Raw genomic sequence first — 20,766 nt, forward strand, 5'->3', positions numbered from 1 at the left:
TAGTATATTATACCAAGCTGAGCCGTGGAAATATACGGTTGATGGCTTAGCCTAGTATACCATACCAGACTGAGCAATTTAACTACTTTTAAAAACTCAACTAAATATGCCATACCAGGCTGAGTCGTTCAACTATTGTTGATGGCTCAACCTAGTATATAATACCAGACTCAACTATGAAAATATATGTTACGGGAAATTGAGTGAGACGTTTTCATAAATGAAAGGACAAGTAGCCGGAGAGAACCATAGGAAGATATTAAGTTGGTGTAGGCCAGTTCGTATTTGACTAGACCTGCACTATACTATTAGGTTGAACACTCTCGAAGTCATGATCACGGCTGCAGTCCTTTCTCCTTTGAGAAGGAGCTCAACAAAGTAGTTTAGTACAGCCTGATAGTTGGACTTGGTGAGTCAAAATGATCACGAGTCAAAGAAGGGATTAGACTGAAAGCCGGCTTTAATATGGGTTCCTCAATCTATAAACTTGAATAGAAGGGCGAATTCTTACGAGCTGAGATGAGAATTCACATGAACAGTCAGTGAAATCCGGTGTAAAATATTCGTTGTTTAACAAGCTACAGTACTATTGCTTATCATTACCATATTTTTACGTATTCCATTACCAAACAATGTATAGCTAATACTGGCTTACGATACCTGTCTGAGCCGTTCAACATATTCCAGAGAATGAGAAGTATAAGAAAATTCCTCAATTTTATCTATATATAGAGTACCTATACCCCATATACTCAAACGGTATCAAACAATCAAAACTCATTCGAAACGTTCAACATTTTACATGAAAGGTTTATTTCTAACCAAATTGTTTTAAAAGTACGGAGAAAAATACTAACATTTGAATCATCACAGACAAAATGTTTGACTACGAAAATATTGAAACCTCAAGGAACCAATGGGCAAGAGTCGGTATGTTATCACATTATGATCTCAGATTACAATACAATCGTGTTCATACAGAGCATCAAATAAACGTACATGATTGGTGCTTCCTTCTCACCATATTGAGACAATCCATTCATCCGGAATATTTACGAACCCTAACAACTGCGGTATTGGAAGTTCAACAATTGCCACAGCTTCTGTTGGACAATAATATTGTTTTCCCAAATATCCCAAATATTTACAATAATATCGATATTGTAACTTCACTTGAGACTTGCATTGAGTGTTTATGGTTTTATACTCGGGATCCGGATTATGGATTGACACCTGGTGGCCCTTTTATCCAACGACGTTCCGGAATACTGCTCTATTACACTTTTCGAGAAATTGTTCGTATCGAGATGCAGTATATCATTGACAATATTCCCAATTTTACCAGGGAGGATTATGACAGTGTTCTACCCATTGTCAGCTCTGGTATTCGTGAACACATCGTCAATTTAACGCATCAAGTAATACCTAGCGACCCTTTGATACCATCACCCCGACAGTTGGAGAGAATACTTGAAATCCAAGAGAGATGGTATCAACTGAGTCAGCTGAACACCGACATCTATTCAGATTATACTCTGCCTTTATTGGTTTCACTCCTGGTACCCGATGATAAGCTTATTTCCTTGCCAATTAAACATTGGACATTTTTTATTGAAAGTCTTTCATCTCTATCACCGGTGATCACTCAGTGTGCAATGAAAGCAACAGAGATTCTCTACGGTGATTATGCCAATGAAGAGTTCATTCAGTCGGTAATGGAACGTAATCCAATTGGAGTCATGGATAATAGCGACGGAATATTGCTAAACCTACAAAATTTATCAATTTCCGTTCAAGTGCCAAATTCACGTGATATTATTGTTACACAGAGAGCTGATGTTACAAAAATCATCAGTGGAGATTTACTTGCTGTCATGGTATCGAGTGTTATTAGAATGATGTAAGGATTTTTTGCACATTTCAGTAAAGATTATAGGAACTTGGACAATAGAAAGAAACGCGAATTTCTAGCATCGTTTGTTGACAACAAATTATATTGTTACCACTAAATCAATATCGATTTAATCAATCATTTACTACGAATTTTTTCATATTCTATTTGAAATTTTAATAATTTTATCAATATGTATATCCATGGTTTCATTTCTTGTCACTATGTTTCCGCTTCGTTAATGAAATTACTGAATTATATAATCATCTAATTTATTAGCTTCATATTTGCTTGTAAGCATAATATTCTAAATGAATAACTTGATATGCATGATACATATTTACGAACCAGCTGCTTTTTTCTTTAGTATGATATTCTTGTTCGGCATATCGTTTCAAGCAGCCGTGTTTTGATCATTTCCGAATAATCAATAATCTTTTCCTAATTTCTATTGTCCGGAATATAAGATATGTGATTGTTAATCCTGAATGGTTACTAAGGCAACTTTGGCGGATCACATCAAATTTGATACACTAAATCATAACGATAACCGCCTTCCTTACGACACTTTACCCTCTATCTCACCTCCCACCTACATAATACCTCAATACTTACCTCGACTTCTACGGCTGAGTGCATGCACACCCACCTCGATAGTTACCTGAACACCTACATTTATGTCAATTTCCTACCACTCTCAAAGTTTTGTTGACTATTAATTGCCCCCATTTTTCGATGACTGTACTAAAACTGTTACTTATACCATATCTACACCTGTATCGGAATTAAACTGATTCCTGTTTGCCCTATTGTCTCTGTTGTATCTATGAATTACATGTAGCAAAAGGTGTTATTCGATAAAATACCAATTCAAAGGCATGGTTTTTTATATGCAATAATATATTCTTTACACTCATAAGCCAAAAAATGACAATCGCAACATTTTCAATACTTGTATTTTTTTAAAAATGAATTGAATAAGCGTTTGATCTTTGGAATATAAATGTTTCAAAGCCTATCAATAACAAATAATTAACTCATAAAACTGATGTCAATTTCAAAAACGATATGTCAATAGAACAAAAACAAAAAAATTCGGCAGGTAATTCCTGAATCATATAAATGCTTCCAATCCTTCCAAGCAACGTTCCGTAACTCAAATCCGCTGAATTCATTCCATCGTACCATAAATTCTTTTCCAGAAAATAAGAGTTTCAAAGCCTATCTGTAACAAATAATCAACTCATAACACTGATGTCAATTTCGAAAACAATAAGGTAATAGAACAAAAACAAAGCAATTCGGCCGTTAATTCATAAATCATATAAATCCTTTGAATCCTTCCAAACAACGTTCCATACTTCAAATCAGCTGAATTCATTCCAAAATACTAGAAATTCTTTTCCATATCACTCTCTGTAATTGAAAATAAATAATCACTATCCCAGTCCGCATCACGTTCCAAATTTCCTTCAACGGCAGTTTCGGGTTGGTTTTCCTCTTGGACTGGACTATTGTTATCGCCAATATCAGAGCATGGGACCTGAACAACTGTAGCACGCCTCAAATCTTCGACCAGAAAGTCTGGGATGTTGACATCGTGGATTTCTCTGTGAAGGTCAACAACCGAGCTTGGAATCATGGCTATAAAATATTTATCAGTATTAATTCTAGTACAATACAACGTATGGAAACATACTCAAGTCTGGCGTATTTTCGGCTTCAGAGTCTGGCCGATATACTGGTGTGGCACCTCCACCATCGGACATTCAGGATTGTTGTACATCAATATCATCCAACGCCAGATTCTCTTCAACATCAGTTGCAGTTGCAATGAGAGGCCGTCTAACTTCCAGCGCAAATCCCCTCGAACTGGTTGGTGCTGGTTTATTGGGATCATGATTGACAGTAACCTTTCGGTGAGATTTGAGTCTCTCAGATGCTCGAATAGGGGCAATACCAGTTCTGAGTGTTAGTCTACATCTTGGTACGATAGCAAATTGACTGGGGCCAGCGACCTCTATTTCTTCATGAGGAGGAACACTTTGAATCCGATTTCGTTCTTTGGTTGCCAAAGTTTATATCTCTTGAAATCAGCCCCTTTCCTGCCAAATTGAGGAATCAGATTGATTCCTTCCTGAACGGTCATATCCTGTTCAAATTTAAGATATCTTTTATAACCATCCACCGCATGAAAGTCAACTGCAGGCATAAGCTACCAATATTGGAATGGTTTTTCAAATCTACCGGATGTCCTGAATGATTTGATGGAGTTTTCCAAGGATTTTGCGATATCCATTAGACGGGGACAGAGGTGATGAAGATTAGCGACAAAAAAGTGCCATACATGTAAAGGGAACTTTTGTGAAAATGTCAATTTTCCATCCGTTGGGAGGAGACAAATCATAGCAAGTAGACAAGAGCGTAGGTAGTCATCATCAAAAAAACAGTTCCATTTCTTGCCATCTTTCAACCAGTTCCTGAGAGTTGTCATCGTGGTCATTGTCGTACGTGTTTGCTCTTGGTAAAGTCGAAGTAGCTCATCATTGACCTTTTTTTGAATACGAGTATTTCGAGTTCGATCTGACTTATCGACGCGGATACGTTTAGTGGGTGGGGAATTTTCTGTTACCACCTTGACTTGCTCACGTTGTGCGATGAAGATATCAAGACAGCAAATCCGGTGCATGATTTGATCTAACCGTCCTCTAGTTCCCAGGTTATTGAGCTCAAAAATGCGTTGAAGACAGATCAATTGAGAAGAATCAATTTGACTTTCGGTAGTTGGTCGCTGCAACCAGTTTGGCTGATTTGGTTTTCCGCCACGAGCATTGAAGAATACTTCCTGGAGTGCCAAAATATTCTCTGGCAACAAAGCTTGATATACCCATTCCAAGAGATTATCCCATTGCTTTGCTGTCAATCTTTTGGTGGGATCCTCTTCGTTATCATAAGACTGCAAAACTTTCAATTGACACTCCCAACCACGATTCTTCCATTTTTCAACCATTGTACCCGTTGGGCGTTCAATGTCTTCCTCTTCCAATCCTTCTTCAGGCACTTCTGGGGGTTCTTCGCCACCAACTCTGTCTTCTTCATCAAACTTTTTGCAGAGCTTTTGATATTCAACCGAATAATGATGGTGGATACGATATGCTTGTTCACGATTGCACGAACCATAAGGATCGTCAGGCAAATTAATAATATAATTGCCACGATATGCAATTTCGGTACTCGGAAGGAAATAGCTTCCGCCATCTCGTACCGGACGGGGTTGAGGAGTTTCTTGTTCAGAAGCTATTAGAGTGTTAGGAAACAGTTTTTTACCTGATCCAGAGATATTCAAACTTACAATCTTCGTCAGACGATCTCATGACCGGTTCTTCAACGTCAGGCATATAATTATCCTCAAGTACAGCCGAACGACCAACACGAGATTAAATCCGGTCCAAATTTGATTTTGGATTATCCGGGGGGCTTGACGTAGCAGGAGGGGATTGGGCTGACACTAAAAATACTTAATTAAAATTATTAGGGTCAAGAAATCAAGATCAACTTACTGTTTGTATGTCAGTAAACGTTTTAAGCTTTGTACTATCGTACGTTATAATTCGAGCTATCGTAGGAAACAATGTTAGTTTATCCATATTCCCGTACTCATTTTCATCAAAAAGTAAGTCAATAGCTCAAAAACTAAAGAAATTATGAACGGAAATACAATGGCTCTACCTGGTATACCATACCAGGTAGAGCCAGTACATTGGCTGAACCTAGTATAATTATACCATTCTAAATCAATAATAAAAATAAAATTAAATAATAATATACTTACTTCCAAATCAACCGGGAGTATGTAAAGGGGATGGAGAAGAAAAGAGATAAGTGAGTACTTGGGCAGTACTTATTCCATGAATTGTTGGATATATGATTAGTCATCATCGGAAGCTTTTTTTCTTTAGAATAGGAGAGTTTGCTTATATAATCTTCATATTGGTACCCTATTTACTTGAATATAAATTTTCGAGATAAAGCAGTATCCCAGTGCCGTTTTTATCTCATGTTCGATTATTGACATACCGGTTCGTTTGGTAATATTAAAGTTTGCGATGGCCATACTCATTGGGTTATACCTAATCGGGTAGCTCAATAGAAACAAGTTATAAGTACCGCTATTGCCCAATATTGCTCGGTTTCGAAATCGGACACCTCAATTGTTGTGACGTGCGCGATGGGCCCACTTCTTTAGCTATGCCTCATTCGGTAATGTCACCTTATGGCGTTACACGGTTGCATTTTTATTCAATATTGCTCCGTTTCCAAATCGGATCCGTCCGTTGTTGTGACGTGTGCGTTGCCGCCCCTCCTTTAGCTATGACTAATTCAGTAATGTTACTTTATGGCGTTACACGGTTGTATTTTCATTCAATATTGCTTTATTTTAAGGTCGGATCCCTCTATGATTGTGACGTTCGCGATGTGCCTATTACTTTGCAAATGCCTAGTTAGGTAACATTATATTCTAGCTTTACACGGTTCCGTTTTACTCAATACCGCTATGTTCTGAAGTCATATCCATCACGGTTGTGACTTAGGCGGTGCGCTAACTCTATTACCTTCGCCTAATATGCTAAATTCACGTAATGGAGTTACACGTTGCCGTTATTGTTCAATATTGCACCTTTCAAAAATAGTATCACTTTTATTTTTTCATTTTTTTGTTTCACTCATTTATTGAATGCAGGCCGTAGTCTATTGTAATACGACAACTCCAAAACTATCCTGCTAACCCCTGGCCACACCCACTAAAGGGTATTCAGCAAGCTTGTACTCCTCCGCCGCCTCCACCTAACTAAATGAAAGAAAAATAAAATAACAAGACTCCGCTTATGTCACACACTGTTTACAACAATTTGGATCTTTCTTCTTACCCTCCCAATTCCTTCGGGTAACCAAACAAGTATTTTTTGTAGTAAACCTTTATATTGCCAAACAATTGACGAATTGCTTTCATCCATGCCATGGCTCTTCAAACTGAAACACATGGAGGGCCGGAACCACTTGAGTCGGAACCGAATCCATTGGGCTTGGAACTACTAGCACCCAACGAATAGAAATTCATAGTGGGTAAAGATGCCTTCATATTAGATTATATAAAATTGATATCTAAATAGATCCCTAATGATTCTGTCGCTCAAAGTAATGCCCCAACTCCCCTGCCCAACTCCTCTGTCCAACTGCTCAAGCCTTTTGACCTGTTTAACCTCTACAACTTGCGTGACCTGTTCGACCGCATGACATTCCGGCCAGGCCGACTCAGGACCTCACTAACCAACGACCCCGCTACCAAACGACACCGTGACCTCACGACCTCACAACCTCACGACATCACAACCTCACGACCTCACGACCTCACGACATCACAACCTCACGACCTCATGACCTCAAGGCCTAATGAACTCACGACCTACCAACCTCGTTACCCAGTGATCCGTATGTACCTGTTAGTCAACGTTTATAGATTATTAAAACAGTTATCTCTACTTATTGTCAAACTGCAGGTGCTGCTCGGCAGGTTCCCTTGTTATTACCAGCGCGCTTATGACAAACATTACACTGTTGAGTGGCATGATTTCGAATTTCAGGGAGACCGCCTGCACTTACCCAATTTTGCGATCAAAAAAAGAAACTAAAATGCATTTATATAATTTTATCCAATGAGTAACAGAGAATAAAAATACTATAAATACCTAATTTTGATTTTGATAACCCTTGTATACCATATCAGGCTGAGGCAATTAACCCTCTATAGTCCGTATAGGTTTTGAATCAAGAAATGATACCAAAATGGCTCAGCCTAGTATGGCATACTAGGCTGAGCCAATATTTTTTATTCCAGTCTCTCTTATTAACGGTTTTTTTTTCCAACTAAACTGCTTATATATAGGGCTTCGTATCCCCTTCGAAATTTAGAGATCAACCTCTTCCTTACACAGAGTTGTTCTTATTTGGAATCACAAATTCTCAATTTTGCATACAAATCCTTATGAGAATTCCTAGAAATCGTCAGTACAAATATCACTTTGATTGTACAATTGATATTGCGTAAAAGGTGAATAGTATTTCAAGGTTTTGAATTTTCAATCAAACGGATATGACTAATATTTCAGTGCAGTGCTGTAGTTATGGCTGCCAATGTGCAACAGTATCAAGCGGTACGAGCGGAAGGTACCAACGCTGAACTTGCGGACTGCATTCACAATACTTTCAATGCGATAATATCGTGTCCCCAATGCTTGAGAGTTGGCAGTAATGGTACTTTTAGAAAGAGCAGTGCGGGAAATATGAATTCAAAAGGTCAACGATATAGAAGATTTGTTTGCAAATGTGGGGAACTTTTGAGCTCAGTTGCGAACCAATCATCTGTACGAAAAGATTGCACCAAAACACTTAGTACAACTGACTTTATCGAACATTGTCGTCAATTTCCATCGATTGGAAATGAAATAATTGATACAATGCAAAGGGAAATACTCAATAAAGCAAAAGAAGATTTTCAATCGACTGGATTTTCTCCCAGCAAAAAACGTATCGGTGTTGAAATAAATGAGTCTCAACCAAAGCCAAAACGCAGAAATAAGGACTCATTACCTCCTCGATTGGCAGCAACTGATGATAAAACTGACAAAACGGTTTTACTATCCGAACGTGACGAGATGAGAGACTTAAAAACAGAGATTATCAATATCCAATTACAACTGCAACAATTATTGGAAAGGCTAGAAACAATGGAGACTAACAAATCCAATATCAAAATATGCAAACCGACAAGTATAGCAACTGGTAAGTAACTATCTCTCGTTATCATTTACTTTGATCTTGATCTGAAAAGATCGCTAACGAATTGAATAGAACTACCAGATCTTTCGGTACCGAAAATTGATTCACAGTTATCAACGTTATCATCATTCAAGCATCAAAGGGAGCGTCGAGTACCTACTGTAGCAAATTTCAGTAGGCAACAAAAACTACCAGAAAATATTATACCAAGATGCGATCATATATATATAAATGGTTTTGTTCGGGGATCATACAGTTCAACAAAAACATTTTTGAAATCATCATGCAAAGTTCAGTTGCGAAAGATATTGAATTTAAGTTGGATCAATAATGATATTTTGGAAATTGTTGTTCTCTCCTCTTATACTACAAAATTGAAAGAAAAAATTTCAATTATATCTTCCTTATCGGTATTAAAGAACTTTGACCCATTGAATCCAAAATGCTATAACCCTGATATTGAGCAGTCCAATGTCAAATACGATGCTATGAGGAAATCATTAAGGCGTGCAATGATCAAAGGTCTCGCTCACTCCTCAAATGATTCAAGCAATTCTAAAACGAAAGACTATATAAGAGATTGGATAGGAAAACATGGATGGTCCAATGAATTCAAAGTTCAATTGACAAAATCCAGAAATTCATATGCGAATGCTCCTGGTATGCTTTCCTCGATATTCGTTTCTATATCTAAAAGCTGTTCGCTTTGATTTTTAATATGCTAATATGGTTTAGGGTCTAATATTTTCAGTGAATCGAAATCTAGTTTTGAATTCGAAGAATCGATGGAATTATGAGTACCACAATGAAAATTGGTTATGTGAATGTCCATTCTTTACAGGACAGAAAGTTTTATCACATACTTAAAATGTTAGAACATGATTATGATTTTTTGTTTTTAGCCGAGCATTGGTATACCAATCATAGTAGTAGAATGTCTAATCCGGCGGTGATTGGAACAACAATTTTACCTATATCGACAATCTCAGAAAAGAAGAAAGGGAGGTTTAGCGGTGGTATATATTTGTTAGCTTCACAATGGTGGCGAAACAAGGTTCTAAAGGTGGAAGGTACGCAGCATACTTTGATAGCATGGTTAGAAGGTGTAACATTTGCTGGAGTTTACTTTCCTCCCACGACAATGAACGCTTCAGACATTCAAATCCAACTAGCAGCGTTACCTATAATTGATATATTACTAGGCGATATCAATATTCGATTTGGGGATCAGAAAAAAGTTGGACCGTTGGATAAATTGAAGGTTATACATGACTGGGAATCAGTGGCGGGATTATCTAGAATGAGACCGGATGGCAAAGCGCTGGAACTTGGCACAGATCATGCATTCATTAAAAACCGATTATACAATCAAAACCCACAACTGTCGCTTGAATCTACAGCAATAGCTGGTATTCATACCGATCACAAGTATATTCTTAAATTATATCTCAAGAATTATTCCGATTCTGCATTCAAGTCTGAGCACAATTACCATCATATTTATCGCTATCGAGTAAACAAGCTTATGAAGAAAACACCGTCATATTCAAACATCAATATCACTTCTACAGATTGTTGTTTACTTCCTTCGAAAAAGAAGGAGTTCTCTGATTGTTACAAAATGATTGACGACCTTGTTCGTCTAGAGAAAGATTCTGCCACAGATAGCAAAGATATAGATTTATTGGATGTTATCTTGATGACCAAGGTCCAAACTGCATCTGAAGTAGTATTGGGAACTATTTCACCTTATCAGGAAAGACTCTGTCCAGATAAATATGTTAAGCATTTGGTCGGTTCCAACGATTGTGGTTCAACAGTTAGTCTCTTTAAACGATTACAACGATGTTCATCGAAATCGAGAATAATGAGTTCGGACAACAATTCAGTTACAGTAATGCATGACCTGGAAAACAAATATTCAAAGGTTTATGACAGCCAAAGTATAACCCGGAATACCTATATCAGACATTTCCCATCCGTCAACGATAGATTATATCAAGACTATTTATTGCGATTGGTGACCGTTGATAAAATTAAGGAATTTGTTGCAAAGTTTTCAACAACGAAAGCATGCGGGGAGGATGGAATTCATATTTTACAGATTAAGAATTTGATTGAAACCGAATTCATTACAGATTTATCATTTCTCTATCAAATGTGTATAGAAACGTGTTCAACTCCTGAACGCTGGAATAGTTCGATCCTATATCCATTACAAAAAAACTCCACAAAGCCTTATACACCATCAAATACAAGACCTATTTCTGTTCTTGTAATGTTTAGACGGATATTTGAGAGTCTAATTTTACCAATATTCGAAGATTCGATATGGGATTTCAATCAAATGAATCCTTGTCAGGGTGGTTTTCGGTCTAGTTATTCAACTCAAACTCATGCTTTAATCCTCAACCATAGCCTTGCTTCAGGAAAACGACCTCTGACGGTCTTTTTGGATTTTGAAGCTGCATTTGATAAAGTTAGTAAAGAATTGTTGGTGCAAGAGTTAATTGATAATGGAATGCCTCAATATCTCATCTGTCTACTCATCAGCCTTCTTTTTCAGTCAATGTCATATCATATAGTTGTGAATGGTACGGCGTCAAAGAAGCTTGATCGAAATATCGGCTTGCCACAGGGTTCACCACTCTCACCGGTTATTTTCAAAAAATTCATCAACTCGCTTGTTTCTGAACTGAATCCCACAATTGTTACGAAAGATCAATTACCTTCAGCTCTATTTTTTGCGGATGATGGCGTTTTGCTTGCCACTGATTGGGGTCATGCAACCGCAATGTTAGAAATATGTGAGAGATGGGCCAACAATCATGCAATGAAATTCAATGTCTCAAAGTGTGGTGTAATTGATAAACTGGATCTTCAAAAAGAACAAACCATTCAATTATGTCTCTACGGAGTACCGATACCTATCGTGACTACATATGGTTATTTGGGGTTTCCTATAGGGTGTGATGGCATTGATTTTGAAAGGCATCGGGATAATCTCATTGAAAAAACAATGAGATTAAAAGGATTTCTTCAGTTCCATTCAGATTCTTGGACACCGCGTGTTCGACTCAATATGTACAAAACATATCTTATGCCAACAATGGAATATGGCGTTGAACTATTTGACCCATATATGAAATCAAAAAGGAAAAGTACCTTTCTCAAACCTTTGGAAAAGGTTTGGAATAGTTGTATGATTTGGGTAGCTGGTGGGCGTTCAAAAAGGCCAAAACTGTTCGGAAACCTGTGTGGAGTACTTGAATATCGAAAGCGTCTACAACATCTTCGTTGCAGCTTCCAATTACATTTAGAACTTATGAACGAAAGCAATCCATTAAAGACAATAATTAAACAATTACCTAAAAGAAATACGAAGAAGCTTCTAATTGGTTATTTACGGAATGATAAATTGTATGATCGGTTCATAACGGAGGAGAATGCATTTTTATTACCACGTCAACCTTCCAAAATACGACTACGCTCTTTTCTTCTTCGAGATAAAACTGGCAATATAATCTACAGGAATGAAAAAATGAGTAAACTATTGGCAATTGTTGAACCTCATTCACGTCTGAAGGGTTTGGATATGATCGATGTTTTAGGTGAGTATTTCATATTACAAACTTTTAGTATGAATGCTAATAGTATTTGTAGCAATTGACGATCCGAAGATGCAAAAAGATTTATGGGATTGGCGAAGAGGTATCTTTGGTTGGGGTAAAAAGTGTATTTGCGGAATAAGATTTGATCGAGGGCATGTTCAATGTATGGAAAAACTAGGATTATTTGACGGTATTCTAAGCGTATCAGAAACGGATTTCATGGAGCTTGATAAAGCTTTACTTCCACTATCAACAAAATATACTATTATCGATTATTTACTCAACATTGGAGGTCACAACCGTGCATATCAAATATTGGTTAAGTGGAATAAAATATTATCCGAACATTTTCTTAATGAATTAGCATTACCTTGAATTTCTATATTTACTTATATCACAATTGATTTTATCTGGCTTGTATACTAGTATCTATTTATAATATAAGTCTCGGAAAATCAATGGGGTGGTGTGGTGGTCTGGGGCCGCTATAGTTTGGTTTTAGATATTTTTGGATTTGGATTGTGTGAAGAAAGTATGATAACTGGATGGAGCAACTAACTTGGTAATTTAGGTTAAGATCTTTTCGTTGGCCCTTAGCCTTTGACATACTCTTCCTATTTTCCAACTATTGTTTTCTCTGGATTCCTTTTTTGATTACCATTCGTTATTCAATTCTCCAATCTGTTCTATACTTTACTCCGCTGTACATGCTATTGATGATGCATGTATTTAAATCCTTTCATCCCCGCTGAGTGGTTAGTTTAGCAGCTTATACCGTAGATTATGTCTATCGTATTTGTAATTAGTCTAGTAACTATCTCCCTAGCTAGAGTCGAATAAAAACACTTAATCACTAACCCTAACTAACCCTAACTAACCCTAACCTTAACAACCTCAAAATCCTGTCCGACATTTCACTACTAGGACCCTAGCTAACCCTACCCTTAACTCTACCCTTAACCCTAATCAACTTTATTAACAATCCGAGTGTTATGAATGGCTCGGATAAAAAATTCAACTAGTAGTACATTCTGTAGAAGAAGATTTCTCTCAAAGAATGAACAATCTTGAAGATTGACCAAGAAGTGCCAGAGTTGGAAGAAGCTCGGCTGAAAAGACTTATTAAATCGCTTCTGCCTAAAGATATGGCTAAGCCAAAAAACTGGTTCAATAAACGCAAGGTGGTAGGGTTCTCATGCCCGAAAAACTTGATTTACTTATCTAACTGCAATATAGGGAAAAACCGCCCCCAAGATAGAGGCTCCGGCCAAACCACAGGGTATAAAAAAGATTCAGAAGGTTCGAAAACCTACTGCACCGACTACACGGAATACAACTCAGAAACGGGTCGCATCCTCTACCTTCGTAAAAGGGTCAGGGAAGAAAGTGAAGGTTTAAAATTGTTAGCTACAAATTTTAACTACGATAAGCCCTCTTCCTATCTGGGTACGTTATTAAATCTCACCGCCCATTTGCAAACAGAAATCTTGATCGTGAAAGCTAATACCGAAAGGTTATTAGCGCTTCGCAGGTTTTGGCCAGATCCTAATTTCGAATCAGGGCTTTCTGTCCCAGACTGGGTTAGATATGAGTTGGGGGTTAATTTAAAATATCTGTATCCTATCGTGTTTAATAAAAATTTAATCTCCACTGCATTTGATGAATTTACCTATTCACTATGTGGGAAATACTTTTGCTTTAACCGTGACAAAAACAATGATGAACCATGGAATCCGGAATTCTCATTTACGAACGTAAAAAAGTATCCACCGAGAATAAGTAAAACACTTGAGAGTGGACTTACATGTAGTGAGCTTTCCCTTCACAGGGATTATGCGGAGCCCGTAAGATCTAATACCTTACATCGAGACCGTCGCTCCCGTTGGAAAGAACTCTCTCAATTCCTAGAAAGTCAAAAAATGATAATCAAAGGAACGGACAAGAACCTTGGGCCTGTTATCCTTTCAGGTGATTGGTACATAAGCGAAGTGGAGAAATTTCTCACTGCCAGCCAAAACTACTGGAAATTAGAAGTTGGTTGGGTAGAGAACCCTGGTCCCGCCTTATTGTCTTACAACGAGGATCACACGATCAACGGAAGATTCAAGTGGCTAGCCAATACCATCCATGAAGTAAGGCGTGATCTTACCGATATCAAACAATGCCTTATCGATGTAGCTATCAAGCAAGAAAAGGAATACCTTGAGTGGTGGAACTTGCAATTTGACATCCCTCGATTTCATTGTATCTCAAAGATCCATAAGAAACCATGAGCCATTCGTGCTATTGCTCCCGTATATTCTTGGGTTAAATCCTCCCTTGCTAAATCGGTACATGTTAAAATAGCCGGTGCCGCTAATGCAACACCATGGATCGTTCAATCGGCCAAGGATATTGCGGTACTACTACGCAAGGCTATTATCCCTGACCGCCAGACCCGCCGTAAAATGTTCGTTTGCATAGGCGATGTAGTTGCAATATACCCGAACATCCCTGCAGATGCAAACTCTATCATCGCTGTATGATTTGCGGATCACCCGGGCCAATTAGACCCCGTTATGAATGATAACATACATCTACTGCAAAATGCCATCAGAATCATCAACCAATATAGGGTGGTTGAATTCAATGGCTCATTCTATTTACAGCTCAAAGGTTTAGCAATGGAAGCTGCCTGCTCCCCTGATATCGTAAATATTTATGCTGCGTACTACGAACAAAACGTTAATTTTAACGTGCAAACATTCGAGCATGATAATCCAATTAAAGTTTATTGTCGCTATATCGACGATCGTTTAGCTATCATCGAGGCTGACTCTGCGGAGCATTGTTGGGCAATTCTTGGTAAACATAATCTTGGATCGGTACTCCGCACCGAATGGTCTGTAATTGGTGAAGGGGAGGGACCTAGTCCGTTCCTCGATTTAGAAATCGATATTCTTTCCAGTAGCACACTTGACTTTAAGCTTTACCGAAAATCTTTGAACTATTTTATGCATATACCATGGAAGAAAAAGTTAAGGTTGAGTCTCGTAGGAGCGCACGCTTGAAGGGAGGGGATACTTTCATGTATCAATGTAAAGAACCATGGGCGAGGTAGAAGCTGAGGGGTCGAGGGACATGGTTAGGTTCCCCGAGGGGAAGGGCTGGCCTCGCGTGAGGGCAAGAGAGGGTGCAGGGGTATACCCGAAGGCAGGGACTGAGGTCTGTACAAGGACAGAAGAGAGGGCAGCGACGAAGGTCTGTACGAGGACAGAGGCAAAGGTCCGCACGAGGGCGGAGATAACGGTGGTCGGCGGGTTAACCGAGGAGGATGCGGCGAGGGGTAGGGAGGCGGCGAAGATCATAACAGCGGATGCACGGGGCAGGAGGGACAGCAGACGTAACTTGGGTTGAGAGTAAGATAATGTATTTGAAGCGAGGCGAACCCCCAAAGTAATAACCCAAAGTAGAATACAAGATGTTGCATAAGGAAAGAGAAAGAAAGACAACAGGAGACACAAGCGACTCTTTATAGCAAGGGGATGACAACCGATTATTAATCCCACGGAACCTTCCAGACTTCCTAATAACTCATACGTTTGATATAGCAGTATGGTTCGTAACAGTTTAACTCCTCCCCCCAAAGGCCAGCTCCTGCGAGCAAGCAGACAAGAACAATATAAGAAAAGAAAGGTCTAGCTAAGTAAAAAGAGAAGATCGACACCAGGGAACATAAACTAGTACAGTCCCATTTACCAAAGAAACCATAAGAAACTTATACTTTCCCCCGTAAGGCCCTCTTAGGGACTAAGGCGGGTTTAGTAGGGTACAGAGAGTGAAAACGTTGCAGCGATCCTAACTCCGCATCGAGGTTCCGGGCAGGTTCCCAGGTGGGTTGTTCATAGCCTGTCCATTTGACCAGGTATTGTAATTGCCGATGACGTATCCGCGAGTCTAGCACCTCCTGCACTTCAAATTCCTCTTCCCTTTCGACGATTACTGGCGGCGGAGGTGGTTGTATATGGCCAGGAAGAGGTTGCATTCGGACGGGTTCTAGCAGGGAGACTTGGAATACAGGATGGGACTTCATCGATGGGGGAAGCTACAGTCGGTAGGCGTGAGATCCGATGCGCTCGATTATTTTGAATTTCCCTAAGCGTTTATAGTCCAATTTATCCGATGGCCGAGTGGTTCGTATGTGTTTTTGCGACAACCATACCAAATCCCCTACTTCTAGTCGTGGTTCGGGGAGTCGGGTGGTGTTGGCGCTATCAGCAGCGGTGGCTTGGGCGTACAGGATCTCGGATCGCAATGCGGTCTGTAGGGTGGTGATCAAGTTGGCAAACTCTAATACTTCCTTCGGCGTGGCGTCGTGTCTCTCTTCGGTGGGCAGGATGTCTAGTTGTGGATTATACCCGTAGTTGGCGAAGAAGGGACTAACCCTTAAGGGCTCCGTGGTGGCATTATTGTGCGCGAACTCTGCCAGCGGGAGAAATTCTGCCCAGTTGTCCTGTTGGTAGTTGACGTATCCCGCAAGTATTGTTCCATGATTGCATTTACTCCTTCGGTCTGTCCGTCGGTTTGTGGGTGGAAGGCGGTACTGAATCGAGGTTTGATATCCAGCTGGTTGCACAGTGCTTTCCAGAACTGCGAGTTAAAGGTCGTGCCCCTGTCCGATACTATATCCTTTGGCAGCCCGTGAGATTTCCAGACTTGTTGTAAGAATAAGTGGCCAGTTCGGGGGCGTCCGCCGTATCTCTAGTGGGGATGTAGTGGGCCATTTTGGTGAGTCGATCGACAACTACGAGAATGGCGTTGGATCCTTGTGACTCTGGTAGGCCGGTGATATGGTCCATTGACAACGAGGACCAGGGTTTGACTGGGGGAGCGAGAGGTTTGAGGAGGCCATAAGGGGCATATCGGGCCGGCTTGATCCGGGTGCAAGCGTCGTAGTGGTCCACGTAGTGGGCAACGTACTTTTGCATTTGGGGCCAGTAGTAGTTTCGTGACAGGAGTTCCAGCGTACGGGCACGTCCCGGGTGTCCGGCCGGAGGTGCGTCGTGGTTGGTGCGGAAGATCTCCAGCTTGATAGTGGCATCGTCGGGGATATATAGTAGGCCCTGATAGTACAGTAACCCATCCTTGATTGCGCATTCCCCGATGGGAAGGAAGCGAGAGTGTTTTTTCCTTGCGATGATGTCCTTCATCAATTGTTTGGACAGCGGGTCGTTGGCTAAGGCAGCCTGCAGTTCATTTTGCCGGGCGGGTGATACCTTGGCGGGTCTGGGGACCTCTAGTGCGGCGGCTAGACGGAGGTTCTTTGGCTTGAGTATAACCTGATGCTGTTGGGTCAGTCTTTCATCCCCTTCCTTAGGGAGATCTCCAGATCGACGTGTGAGGGCATCAGGTTTTCCATTCTTCGTACCCGGTCGGTAGGTGACCACAAAGTTGAAGGAAGACAGTGTTAGGGATCAGCGAGCTTGGCGACGGTTAAGGATCTTCGTGGACATGAAATGTTCCAGGTTCTTGTGGTCGCAGTGTACCGTGATCTCCTGGTTACTCGGTTCCAGGTACTTTCGCCATTCCTCAAACGCGCGGACAATCACCAGCAGCTCCTTGTCGGAAATGTCGTAGTTGCATTCGGCTGACATCATCTTATGGGAGTAGAAGGCCACTGGGTGTAGGATTCCTTGGTCGTCTTTCTGGGAGAGCACGGCGGCCGCGACAAAATTAGAGGCATCGGTTTCCAATATACAGGCCCGTTCGGGGTCGAAATGCTTCAGTATTGGTGCCGTGGTGAAAGCTTCTTTTAGTTGGTTGAAGGCGTGGTCCGCGGCGGGGGTCCATACAAACTGGGCGTCCTTCTTTAGTATGTTCGTCATCGGGGATACCACTTTGGAGTAATCGCGGATGAATCTCCGATAGAAATTTGCGAATCCCAAAAAGACCTGTATGTCGTGTACCGAGGTAGGTGTTTTCCACTCCTGTATCGCCTTGGTTTTATCGGTAGCCATGGTAACCCCTTCGCCCGATATGATGTACCCTAAGTACTCCGTACGATCGACGTGGAACTCGCACTTCTCGGGCTTGCAGTGGAGCCCCGCCGCTTGTAGTTTGTCCAGGATGGTGTTGAAATGTCGCTGGTGTTCCTCCTCCGTGTTCGAGCAGATCAGGATGTCGTCGAGGTACACCGTGCAGAAGTCGTCGAGGTGGGTCCGGAGGGTGTCGTTCATGAACACTTGGAAGGTGGCGGGTGCGTTGGTGAGTCCGAAGGGCATCACCAAGTATTCGAACAGTCCATACCGGGTCTGGAAAGCGGTTTTCCATTCCTCCCCTTCCTTTATCCTTATCTGGTTGTATCCATTGCGGAGATCCAGCTTAGTGTAGATCTTGGTGTCTTTGAGTCTATCCAGGGTGTCGTTGATCAGCGGCAGTGGGTAGCGATTCTTGACCGTGAGGGCATTGAGGGCGCGATAATCCACACATAGTCGTAGGGAGCCATCCTTTTTCTTGATGAATAGGACGGGGGCTCCGGCGGGGGAGGAAGAAGAGCATATGTAACCTCGAGTCAGTTGGTCGTCAAGGTATTCCCGAAGGGTCTTCAACTCTTCTGATGACATACTGTATAATGGGCCAAATGGCGGTTGCTTGCCTTCTTGCAACGGGATCTCGTGGTCGATATACCGATGGATAGGGAGCGCTTGGGCCTCTGACTCTTGGAATAGGTGGAGGTACTGGTGGTAGGTGGTAGGGACCAATTCTTCGGTGGGGTTGGACGACGTTGGGTTCGGACCGGCGGGACGAGCAGCCAGGAGGAAGAGGTGGTTTTCGGGCTGTTGTGCTTCCCTATGGAAGCGGGCCGCCGACAGAGCGATGGTACGGCGAGGAGCGGTAGGCCTTGGGGGTATCGGGGGTGGTGGTAAGGTGGTGGTGGCGGTAGATCTCGGAGGTATCGGTGGTGGTGGCAGGGTGGCGGTGGCGGCAGTCAGCGGAGAGGAAGCGAGGGTGGAGGCCCATAAGGCAGCGGTATGTTGTCGGCATCGGTCGGCGTGGAAGGAGATAGATCGGTCTGCAAATTGAATTTTGGCGGCATGGTGTTGGAGCCAGGGGAGACCCAGTACTACCTTAGTGTCACCTAGTTGGGTGACAAATAAGGAGATCCCTTCCACTTGGGCGCCTACTTCGAGGCGGAGCTTGCAGGAATGAGTAATAGCTCCGGAAGCGATGGGTCGGCCGTCGATTACCTGTAACTGCCTAGGCGTGGGTAGCGGCTCGGTGCTGTAGCCGCGGGAGTGGGCAAACGAGGCATCGATAAATCCATACCCGGTGGCTCCTGTGTCGACTAGGGCGTGGAGATTGTCCTTGTTCCTAAACAGCAGTATCGGTATCTCGAATGGTTCACAGTCACCGGGGTGGTGGTGTTGCCCAATCTTGAGTTTGGCACCTATCCGTCTTGACCGTAGTAGTCGCCTGGCAGTATAGGGACCGGAGCCATCCTCGACATGGTCTGTGCCACGGTGGAGGGTGATGAGTGTGGGGCGTAGTGGGGCTCCTAGCTGGTGGAGGGTGTTCAAGACTTTAACCGGTGATGGGTAAAATCCTAACCCGGTGAGGTACGGCCGGAAGGTTATGGAGGCTAGTGTCAAAAAACACCAGCCCGGGTCATTCCCTGTCGGTCGTTGCCAAGGGATGGAGCGTCGGAGGAGGCGGCATTGTAGGCGGCGAGTACGCTGGGGTGGCTTTAGTGGTGGGATGTGGTCGGCGAGTGGTTCCTTCATGGCCTGCATGCAGAGTCTACTGAGAAGGTAGGCTATAGTCCAGGCTAGAAGGAAGAGTGCGGCATTCGTGAACATTATGATGGTGTCTGTGGTCTCCGCGGAGAGCGAGGGTATCGATGGTCGCATAAGCGAAGCAAGTTGGTGGATGTCAGTCGACCCTAAGTGACGCAACATAGTGTAAAGAACCATGGGCGAGGTAGAAGTTGAGGGGTCGAAGGACATGGTTAGGTTCCTCGAGGGGAAGGGCTGGCCTCGAGTGAGGGCGAGGGAGGGTGCAGGGGTATACCCGAATGCAGGGACTGAGGTCTGTACAAGAACTGAAGAGAGGGCAGCGACGAAGGTCTGTACGAGGACAGAGGCAAAGGTCCGCACGAGGGCGGAGATAACGGTGGTCGGCGGGTTAACCGAGGAGGATGCGGCGAGGGGTAGGGAGGCGGCGAAGATCATAACAGCGGATGCACGGGGCAGGAGGGACAGCAGACGTAACTTGGGTTGAGAGTAAGATAATGTATTTGAAGCGAGGCGAACCCCCAAAGTAATAACCCAAAGTAGAATACAAGATGTTGCATAAGGAAAGAGAAAGAAAGACAACAGGAGACACAAGCGACTCTTTATAGAAAGGGGATGACAACCGATTATTAATCCCACGGAACCTTCTAGACTTCCT

At 41.9% G+C, this 20,766-nt stretch overlaps 4 protein-coding genes across 4 annotated transcripts; 2 read left to right on the forward strand and 2 right to left on the reverse strand.

Moving 5' to 3' along the window:
• Positions 1 to 4,251: 4,251 nt before the first annotated feature.
• On the reverse strand, positions 4,252 to 5,289 carry H6S33_000001 (uncharacterized protein; the record flags this gene model as incomplete). The annotated part of the gene is made up of 2 exons (XM_044831439.1): positions 4,252 to 5,188; positions 5,244 to 5,289. Coding segments are annotated over 2 exons (983 nt in total), but the record flags the coding sequence as incomplete, so codon positions are not given.
• Positions 5,290 to 14,258: 8,969 nt separating this feature from the next.
• On the forward strand, positions 14,259 to 15,389 carry H6S33_000002 (uncharacterized protein; the record flags this gene model as incomplete). The annotated part of the gene is made up of 3 exons (XM_044831550.1): positions 14,259 to 14,583; positions 14,686 to 14,858; positions 14,988 to 15,389. 3 exons carry the CDS (start codon positions 14,259 to 14,261, stop codon positions 15,387 to 15,389), a joined length of 900 nt encoding a protein of 299 aa, XP_044699561.1.
• A 37-nt stretch (positions 15,390 to 15,426) lies between these two features.
• Positions 15,427 to 15,735, forward strand: H6S33_000003 (uncharacterized protein; the record flags this gene model as incomplete). Its single annotated transcript, XM_044831661.1, has 1 exon — positions 15,427 to 15,735. One exon carries the CDS (start codon positions 15,427 to 15,429, stop codon positions 15,733 to 15,735), a length of 309 nt encoding a protein of 102 aa, XP_044699562.1.
• A 361-nt stretch (positions 15,736 to 16,096) lies between these two features.
• H6S33_000004 (uncharacterized protein) lies at positions 16,097 to 20,546 on the reverse strand (the record flags this gene model as incomplete). Its single annotated transcript, XM_044831772.1, has 4 exons — positions 16,097 to 16,423; positions 16,541 to 16,958; positions 17,035 to 17,738; positions 17,802 to 20,546. 4 exons carry the CDS (start codon positions 20,544 to 20,546, stop codon positions 16,097 to 16,099), a joined length of 4,194 nt encoding a protein of 1,397 aa, XP_044699563.1.
• Between the last annotated feature and the right edge of the window lie 220 nt (positions 20,547 to 20,766).

The sequence above is a fragment of the Morchella sextelata genome (assembly GCF_020137385.1).
Source record: "Morchella sextelata strain SCLS chromosome Unknown scls_1, whole genome shotgun sequence".
NCBI lineage: Eukaryota > Fungi > Ascomycota > Pezizomycetes > Pezizales > Morchellaceae > Morchella > Morchella sextelata.